This window comes from Thamnophis sirtalis, unplaced genomic scaffold (genome assembly GCF_051295495.1).
Source record: "Thamnophis sirtalis isolate CommonGarterSnake01/CBP01778 unplaced genomic scaffold, rThaSir2_p1.2 scaffold_3, whole genome shotgun sequence".
NCBI lineage: Eukaryota > Metazoa > Chordata > Lepidosauria > Squamata > Natricidae > Thamnophis > Thamnophis sirtalis.
In genome coordinates, this window is record NW_028261383.1 from 5,865,377 (window position 1) to 5,875,532 (window position 10,156).

At 39.3% G+C, this 10,156-nt stretch overlaps 1 protein-coding gene across 1 annotated transcript; it reads left to right on the top strand.

The window, feature by feature from the left end:
* Positions 1–395: 395 nt before the first annotated feature.
* LOC148047062 (vomeronasal type-2 receptor 26-like) lies at positions 396–10,156 on the top strand. Its single transcript, XM_087707716.1, has 3 exons — positions 396–1,121; positions 6,809–6,935; positions 9,246–10,156. Exons 1-3 carry the CDS (start codon positions 396–398, stop codon positions 10,154–10,156), a joined length of 1,764 nt encoding a protein of 587 aa, XP_087563842.1.

Below are 10,156 nucleotides of genomic sequence, written 5' to 3' on the forward strand. Positions count from 1 at the left end.
TTGGATGATGAAATTGTCAGCTAGGCTGGTCAGGAATCTGTTCGATCTTCAACTTGCTGTAGAGTTTGTCTCCCAGTTGATATCAGGGTAGTTAAAGTCCTCCATTAGTACCATGGGGTATTCATTTTTCTTTCATTTTATATACTTGTTAATTTTAATTAATTTGTTAATGTTCTGTATTTTATATCCTGCTTTTTTATATACTTTAATGTGTAATCAATGATAAAGTATTCTAAAATGTTCATGAGTGTCAGGTTGGAGTTGTTAAAATCTGGTATTTTGGACTTGATCTGTCGCAAAATTTAGCATAGCATTCTTCATTGCCTTTTCAGATTAGTGATGCATTTGTTTCAGAGGCTCAGAACGATAAAAGTCAATTCCCTTTTTTCCACCGGATGCTCCCCCAAAAAGGGATCACGTACCCAGCAATTCTCCAACTGCTCCTCCATTTTAAATGGACCTTGATTGGTCTCATTACTTCAGACACAGATGATGGAGAGAGTTTTATGAGGAATTTTACTCCTACGCTTGTCAGCAATGGAATTTGTGTAGTTATATCACTACGATTCTCAGCAACTGGATATACAGCACCTCTTGGTGATGATTTCTCTAAGTGGAGACAAGTCAATGTCTTTGTGAACTACATAGAAAATACTGACATTTGGGACAGAATTCGTATTTTCCAGCTTAAATTTGAAACTATGCCGGGACCTATTGAAGGGAAAATTTGGATTGTAGGAGCCATCGAGTATTTGGTATCGAGTAGGGTGGATCTTTACAAATACGCCCACAGTATTTGGAGCTTTACTTTCCAGGAAAAAGGAAGGCCAGAAGATGATGTCGTTGGAACCAAACTCTATGTGAAATTGGAAGATCGTTTTTTCCAGTGTTCTTTTTCAAAGCACATCTTTTCTGTCAAAAGTCGGAAAAGATGCACTCAGAAAGCACCACTGGAGCCTACACCAGAAAATAGGAGCATGTGGATCTCTTTTCACCTCCGATTGCACAGTGTCATTAAGACTCTGGCCCATGCATTGAAAGCTGCATATTCTTCCAGATCCAAAAGGAGAAGCAGGAAGAGTGACAAAAGTTTGGAGGCTTCAAAGCTGCAGCCATGGCAGGTATGGGGTTCCTCCCAGGATGCATACAACTCCAAAGGAGAGGGAGAAGAACCTTCTCAACCTCCTTGTGCTACAAAATGTCAACAGGCTGGCCAAACTATTCACCCAGAGAATAATATTGCAGGGATGGGGGGATAAGAAGCTTTAGCTGAATGCTGGCAACACCAAGAGGCTTTTGCTGCATGGATCTTCAGGATCCATTAACATCTTTAATTCTGGACAGGGTTCCACTCTATGGGGCTGCCAGAGGCAATCCTACATGAGGCTATCCCAGAAGAGATTTGGAAGCTACAACTGGTGCACAATTCAGTAGTATGGACAGTTCTTGGAATCCCTGGGGTAGCCCATGTTACATCACTGCTCCACTAACTGCACTGTGTACCAGTTTGCTTCCAGGTGCAATTCAAGGTGTAAAATGTCACCTTTAAAATCCTGCATGAGATGGGTCCAGGCTACCTGAGCAGAGGTGTTATTCAGCAGGTTCTGACCAGTTCTGGAGAACCGGTAGTGGAAATTTTGAGTAGTTTGGAGAACCAGTAAATACCACCTCTGACTGGCCTCACCCCCATCTATTCTCTGCCTCCCGAGCTGCAGCTGATCGGGAGGGAATGGGGATTTTGCAGTAACTTTCCCCTGCCATGCCCACTAAGCCATGACCACCAAGCCACACCACGCCCACCACAGAACTGGTAGTAAAAAAAAATGAATCCCACCACTGTATTTGAGGAACCATTTCACCCCAATGGGACAAGCCCAGCCTACACATGCCAGAAAAAGGGCATCACCAGATACATACATTCCCTTATCAAGATAACCTTTTCCATATGGACCACCATCCCCTGCCCAATTGAGTCTTCATCATCACAAACAGCTGGTTCTGTCCCCTTAGCTTCCCTATTAAGCTTAGCAGGGATAGTGCAACTGTTATTCAGTGATACGCAAAAGGCATCATGTTTGTGGTCCACAACTCTCACTCTGCCAGATCCAACAATTGTCCATACTGCTCTTCTCATGCAGGATGTTATTTTTGAGTAAATTTTTTATTTTCAGCAAACACAAACACACAACACATATAACATAAAAGCCTCTTTAATTACACACAGTGTGTTGATTGGTTACAAAGTCTTTCTGTGTCCTTTCCGTAGTCCTCACTTGAATTTTATCAAAATTCACATATTGACAATCAAGATATCTTTGTATACATTGTTATTATGCTATTCTAAGTCATTCAATCATTTTAGCATTGATAACATTCTCTAATATTTTCCAATTCCATGTTTTTCCCCATTATTAGTATCATCAATCTTATATACATGTACACAAATTATTATAATTATTAAACATCCATTAAGCCCAGCTATTATTACATCCTTTCAACATAAGGCATATTAAATTTCAAGTAAATTTATAACATTTTATTAGATTATCCTGAAATTATCCAATGATATTACATCTTTATAATCTATTCTATATAGAATTGTTTATCTTTTATAAAAAGGCTTTTCAACATCATCTCCATGATCCTCACTTACAGTTTGTATCAAATTTCATATTATCAATCTAGTATCTATAAATGCTTTGTTATCATTATTAATCATTTATTTGATTATAGCTGTTATTTCATTGTACATAGCACTCAAAATTTAACTACATCTAACTAGCATTTATTGTGACACTTCATTTCATCATCCTGTATCCTTCCAGAGATAGTATAGTCCAATATCTCTTGCCATTTGTAAAGTCTGTATTCTAAATGTTTTCTTGATAAGTCTTATGTGGACTTCTCTTAAGAACTTGTTGTTCATTATAAGAATTCGAAACCCTTTATCTGCTCTTTTTATCAGCTTCACTTTAATTATCATTAGTGCTTTTGCCAAGATTACTCTCATTATTTCTGTCAAATTTTCTCTCCTTTCTTCATCCATTTTCTGACATCCAAAATGAAGATTCGGTTCATCAATTTCTCCTTTTCGTATTTCACACCTGTCATTTCCCTCCACTCTCAGTTTGCTGTCAGTTTCGACAATTTTCTTATCACTTTCATATGTCTCTGCTGTTTTTTCAGCTCTGTCCTCAAACTTCATTGCTGTCCCCATACTTTTTGTATTTTGATCTATAATTTCAACTCTCTTTTCAATTCTCTCTGTAATTATTAAAACTTTTTGAATTTCTAAGAAAATCCTTTGCAAAGTTAGTGTCTTTTCTTCTTCATGTTGTGCCATTTTCCAGGTTATAAACACTGCCAAAACATACAAGACTTTTTAGATCAAACAAATTCAGTGGAGTTTTTCAAATTGAAGCTTTCTCTTTCCTTCAAAGGAACACTGGTATTCCACAAAATGTTTTCACTGAGCTTTTCAGTAAACAAAGTTTGTAGCTTTATCAGATATTGCCAAGCCTCTAGCCACTAGATAGCAGTGTTACCTCTTTTCCATCTGTTACTGCCTCTCTGTCCGAGAGAGGAAAAGAAAAAAAGTGTAAAAATTACTCTCTGCCCCAGCCTTACGAGAGAAGAAGCTTTGAATCCATGAATACAAAAAGTGGAGACAGTACAGGGGAAGAAGGGAAAAAATGAGACCAGTCCAGTTTAAAAGTAAGAGGCATTTGTAAAGATTCCATCCATAGAAAACAAGCAAAGTTAAGGTAGAAAATATAACACGATCATCTTAAACCAGAGTTAATTCGCCACTTGTTTTCTTCTGTCTTCAATTTTATTTTAAATTCCAATTCTTTTGGGTTTTCCTTTCTCTAATAATAATAAAAAAATTCTCACCAATTTGACACACTCCTGTACTGCTTCTGTTTCAGAGGCTTGTCCCAACCTTTGGCAGCCATTTTGGTTGCTTCTCTTGTATCTGGCAAAAAGAGCTTTCTCCTGGATCAATCAGGAGCTTTGCGATGCCCCTGAGATCAGCAGGACATGCTCTTCTTGATCACTGTTCCTTCAGAACAGTTTAGGTCCAAAAGGACCGTCCAGGAACAGAGATATTGACAGCAATCCTGGAGACCCAAGATTGCATGTTGTGTCATTGCGATGTCAAGCCCCACCCATCCTCATGCAGTATGTTTGTGATGGAGAGGGCTGATAGTGAAGAACCTCAACAGAACACACGATTTGAATTGGTCATGTAATTTCAAACTGAAGAGCACACGCTAAAGACTTTAGACAAACAATCTGTTCATGCATAGTAAACTAGTAATCTGCATACAAATTTGACAGTATTCAAACTTTTTTTTGGAAGATCTTTATTCTTAAAACAATATCAGAACACATTTGCCTATGTATTGATATAAATGTTGCATCACAAAATCATATTTTATCAAGTAGTTCTTTATTAATGACAATATCGAAAAATAGATGACCAAGCACTAATAGTTTTCCACAACTCCCCAGTTATACAAGGAGCATAGAAAATCATTTCAGTACAAATTTTAAGACCATTTTTATACACTTAATTATCATATTATTTAGCTTTCACTTAAGGTTCAGATTTCTAATCATTGCATCAGGAAGTATATTGCTGATACTTTGATGAAATAAAAGTTATATCACCAGCATTCCCATAATTATTAAGAACATATAATGATATTTGGATATAGGGCATAGCAGCAGGCTAAATAGTGGAAGATTGTAAATTCAAATCCTGCCTTAACCTTGAAAGCCATCTGGGTTACTTTGGCCAATCACTCACTCTCAGCCTGATCAACCTCACAGGTTGATCTCTGCCTGATTGATCCCAGGTTGATTCAGCCTGATGGATCCCAGATTGATCCAACCCAGGTTGATCAATTTTAGCCCAATAATCTCACAGGGTTGTTTTTGTAGGGAGATTGGTATTGGTGGAAAATCTGTGCTATAAGACTTGTGAGAATTCTTAATGTACTTACAATAATGTAAAATTAGCTTATGAGGTCATGTTTCCCATCTGGTTTATATGGGAAAAGATTAGCCAATTTTCTTCTTGAGAACACCAGTTTCTTTCTCCCCCTCCCAAGGCATTTATGAATAATCTCATTGTTTGTTTGTTCCATTTCTTTTGATGTGTTCTAAAAAGTTCCCTTTAATAGGCAAATTTGTTCAATTATATTTTGTCGATACAAATTATTTTTAACATATATTTTACTAATTTATCTGAGCCAGATTTATCTGAACCTTTTTCACATATGAAGATAGTGGTAACACTTGTTCTCCCAACTCACTATATTTGCAAGTTAAACAACCGTGGATGAAACTTTCAAATGTGAAAAGACCACCTGGAATAAGAAACCAAGTTTTCTGCTTCTAAATTCCTGGATTTTTATTCTAGTTCCATCCATTTCTGGAGAAGAATGAGTTTTTCAATATTTCCCATTGGAAATTGTACGTGGACCAAAATGGAGAAGCAATAGCAAGAGATCTGAACATCATAAGCTGGGTGCTTCTTCCTGAATGGGCTCCCATTGATGAGCAATTGGGAAGTTTTGAGAGGCAAAGATTTACTGTCAATAAAGATACTCTATCATTGCTAAAGTCGGTCAACAAGGTGGGACAAATATTGCTGTCTTTTCTCTATTTCCTATAGCCTGAGGATCTACTTCATGTTACAACACAATAATAAAGTTGGAGGGACCTCAGAGATCTTCTAGTCCAACCCCCTGCTCAAGCAGGAGACACTGCACCATTTCTGAGAAATGGTTGTCCTGTCTCTTTTTGAAAGCCTCCAGTGATGCAACACCTACAATCTTTGAAGGCAAGCTATTCCATTGGTTGCTTGCTTTCACCATTATGGTTCTCTTTAGTTCTAGGCTTCTCTCCTTTGTTATTCTTTTGACTTTTGGTGCTTTGGAAAATAGTTTGAACCTCCCCTGAGTTTGTAGGTCCCCTCAAATATTGGAATACTGATCACCCCTAGTCACCCCTAGTCCTTCTTTTCATTAGCCTGGACATACTCAATTCCTGTAACCATTGTTCATATGATTTAGCCTCCAGCCCCTTAATCAACTTAGTTGCTTTTCTCTGACTCTTTCTAGAGTCTCACCGTCTTTTTTTGTATTGTGGTGTCTAGAACTGGTTGCAGTATTCCAAGTGTGATCTCATTAAGGGTTTGTAAAGCAGTACTAGAACTTCATGTGATCTTGATTTTGTTCTTCTATTAATGAATCCTAGGATTGCATTAGCTTTTTTGGCTGCAGAAACCAGAAGACCAGGTGGCCAGTGTGCATGTGTGTGCCAGAGACAGGAAGATCATCTTCCCAACATGTGCATGCACACTGGGAGGCTGCTCTTCCAGTTTCTGGTGCTCCCACACACATGAAGACCAGCTGACAAGTGTGCTGGAACCTAAAAGAGCAACAGGCAACAGCTTGTGTGCCCAGAGAGATTGCTCTGCATGCTACTCCCTGCATGCATGCCATAGGTTCACCATCACAGCACTAGGACTTCTAGATTGCTTGCTCCGTTACTTGTATTAAGCCAAGTTTCACCTATTCTATACCTATACAGTTGGTTTGTCTTGCCTTCTCTTGCCTTTTCTTGCCTAAATGAAGAGCCTGTCAGTAGTTATATGACTTACAACTACTTGAAACTCTTTAGAAAGTTCAGATTTATCTAAGTGAAGAACAGAGACACTTTGGCCAATGTTCATTTTGACTTTGTTTTCAATGGTTAGTAACATATTTTCTTTGGCATTAATTGTTTTTCTGCTTAGTCTCTGCCTCAGTCCAAATGTGTAGAAAGTTGTCATTCTGGATTTGTCAAACGGGCTCGAGAAGGAGAGCCAGTTTGCTGCTATGACTGCATTCCTTGTCCAGAGGGGACAATCTCCACTCAGGAAGGTAGGTAATACTGAAGAAAACAGTAGGCATTGGGGAAGTAGATTAATCCAGAGCATTTTTCTAGAAGTGCAAGTTAAGAGACTGATTGAAGTTCAACTGTTTTCTTCTTTATTTTGAAACAGACAATTTCTTATCTACTGTATTTTTCATAGTATAAGATGCACCAGAGTATAAGATGCACCGAGGTTTTGAAGAGGCTTTTTTTAAAAAAAAATTAGGTAGGTAGATAGAGGGACAGAGAGAGAGAAAGAGAAAGAGTGGGAAATACAGAAGGTAGGGAGAGAGAGAGTAGTTAGGTAGGTAGGTAGGTAGGTAGGTAGGTAGGTAGGTAGGTAGGTAGGTAGGTAAATAAAGGGATAGAGAGAGAGAAATAGAGAGAGAGAAAAAATATAGTAGGTAGGGAGAGAGAGTGTATGTGTAGATAGGTAGGTAGAGGGATAGAGAGAGAGAAATAGAGAGAGATAGAGAAATACAGTAGATAGGCAGGGAGAAAGAGAGTAGGTAGGCTGGTAGGTAGATGGATAGAGAGAGAAAAGAGAGAGAAATACATTAGATAGGTAGGGAGAGAGAGAGTAGGTAGGTATATAGGTAGAGAGAGAGGGGGAGAGAGAGATACAGTATATACGGGGGAGAGAGAGTAGGTAGGTTGGTCGGTAGATGGATAGAGAGAGAAAAATAGAGAGAAATACAGTAGAGAGGTAGGGGGGAGAGAGAGTAGGTAGGTAGGTAGATAGGTACATAGAGGGGGGAGCGAGAGAAATACAGTAGGGAGGGAGGGAGAGATAGAGAGAGAGAGAGTGAGAGAGAGAGAGAGAGAGAGAGAGAGAGAGAGAGAGAGAGAGAGAGAGAGAGAGAGAGAGAGAGAGAGAAGGTAGGTAGATGTTTCCAGGTATATTTATCCATGTGCTGGAGAAGGAAATTGCTGACAATCTGTAGCACCTAAAACTTTGTTTCTGATGGCACATCACTTGACCAATGTAATTCTCATCAATCCCTCTAACTAAGCAGCTTTCTAAAAGGAAAAAAAAGTTTTTGCATTCTGCAAACCTCCCCCAAATGGCCCAATTTTCGCAAAAACGGGCCCATTTTTTTTTAAAAAAAGGCATGAATAGCCCTGGGGGGAGGGGGCTTGCAGAGTGCTCCAAGGGGGTGGTCCCCCAAAAAACGAGCAAAAAACCAGCCCATTTTTTGTAAAAACGGACCATTTTTTGTCAAAAGAATTGCATGCATAGCCTTATGGAGGCTTATAGAGTGCTGCTGGAGGATAAGAGCCGAGGTGGCGCGGTGGTTAAATGCAGCACTGCAGGCTACTTCAGCTGACTGCTAGATCAGCAGTTCAGCGGTTCAAATCTCACCGGCTCAGGGTTGACTCAGCCTTCCATCCTTCCGAGGTGGGTAAAATGAGGACCCGGATTGTTGTTGGGGGCAATATGCTGACTCTGTAAACCGCTTAGAGAGGGCTGAAAGCCCTATGAAGCGGTATATAAGTCTACTGCTATTGCTATATGGGGGCAAAAAACAGGCCATTTTGCTCATTTCTGCCTTCCCCAGCCCTCCAGGAGCTCTCTGAAAGCTTCCATAAGGCTATGCACGGCCATTTTGGTGAAGAGGGCGGGGCTTCAGGAGGCTAAAATTGTTGTATTCAGTGTATAAGATGCACCCAGATTTTCATCCTCTTTTTAGAGGAAAAAAATGTGCGTCTTATACTCCCAAAAATACGGTAATGGGAAGAACATCAAAATGATCTAGAAAGAGGGGCTGCAAAGAGATAAGAGAGATTTCCATATAAGGCAATCTGTATTACTATTGTATAAAATATCTCTCTTAGATTTACTTTGAATATTTCCTTCCATATTTTGACTTCTAGGAAAATCAGATTTCTTCAAAACTTGAGGAAATATCTTAGTTATAATCATGGAAATATTATTCCAATGTATCACCAGATAGTCCAGTGTATTAAGATGTACATCCTGCAGGATTCAGGAAGTATATCTAGAAAGATTAATTCATTATTAAGTAGGCTCTGCTTGTAAACATGAATTCCTAAGACTTCCCAAATTTATTTATTTATTTATACACACATACATATTGTATTGTATTGTATTGATTATATTATTATATCTCACACAAACATGCACACAGATGCATACACATACATACAGGTGTGAGTGTGTATGTGAATGTATGAAAATGGTATTCTTATTATCTTTATTTTGAGGAGATGTTCTTGGTATCCAATGTCCTAAGAAGCTATTTTTTAAAATGTGAATGGAGAGGTTGTTTAAAAAAATATTCTTTTGATTTTCTTAGATATAGAAAAATGCACCAAGTGCCCAGATGACCAATATCCAAATGAGGACCGAATACAATGTATCCCCAAAATTGTAACCTTCCTGTCTTATGAAGAATATCTGGGCATCAACCTGGTCTCTTTTGCCCTAATCTTGTTCCTAATCACAGGTCTTGTTTTAATCATATTCATTAAATACCTAGAAACTCCCATTGTCAAAGCCAACAATCGGGACCTCTCTTACATCATTCTGGTCTCCCTCCTGCTTTGCTTCTTGTCTCCTCTTCTCTTCATTGGTCAACCAAGGAAAGCCACTTGCCTTCTTCGACAAACAGTGTTCAGCATTGTCTTCTCAATTGCTATTTCTTCCCTCTTGGCCAAAACAATCACAGTGGTGCTGGCTTTTCTGGCCACAAAACCAGGAAACCGAGCGAAGAGATGGCTGGGGAAGAGTTTGGCCAACTCCATCATATTTTCTTGTTCTGCTGTCCAAATTATTTTCTGCTCCATCTGGCTGGGTGTTTCTCCCCCATTCCCTGATTTTGACCTCCACGCCCAGCCTGGAATGATCATTCTGCAATGCAATGAAGGCTATGATGTCATGTTCTACATCATCCTCAGCTATCTGGGTTTTCTGGCTGCTATCTGCTTCACTGTGGCTTTCCTGGCCAGGGATCTCCCTGGGGCCTTCAATGAAGCCAAGCTTATCACCTTCAGCATGCTAGTCTTTTGCAGTGTCTGGGTGACATTTGTTCCCACCTACCTGAGCACTAAAGGGAAATACATGGTAGCTGTGCAGGTGTTCTCCATCTTGGCCTCCAGTGCTGCTCTGCTGGGCTGCATCTTCATCCCCAAGTGCTACATCATCATTCTGAGGCCAGACCTGAATACAAAGGAGCATCTTACAACCAGAAAAAATGTAGAAATGTGA

What these genes read in the sequence shown, in the direction of transcription:
- LOC148047062 (XM_087707716.1), top strand. Translation starts at nt 396, where the DNA reads ATGCTCCCCCAAAAAGGGATCACGTACCCAGCAATTCTCCAACTGCTC. An exon ending in CAAAGCTGCAGCCATGGCAG is followed by an intron (nt 1,122 to 6,808) that starts GTATGGGGTTCC and finishes TTTTCTGCTTAG; the next exon opens with TCTCTGCCTCAGTCCAAATG. An exon ending in GACAATCTCCACTCAGGAAG is followed by an intron (nt 6,936 to 9,245) that starts GTAGGTAATACT and finishes TGATTTTCTTAG; the next exon opens with ATATAGAAAAATGCACCAAG.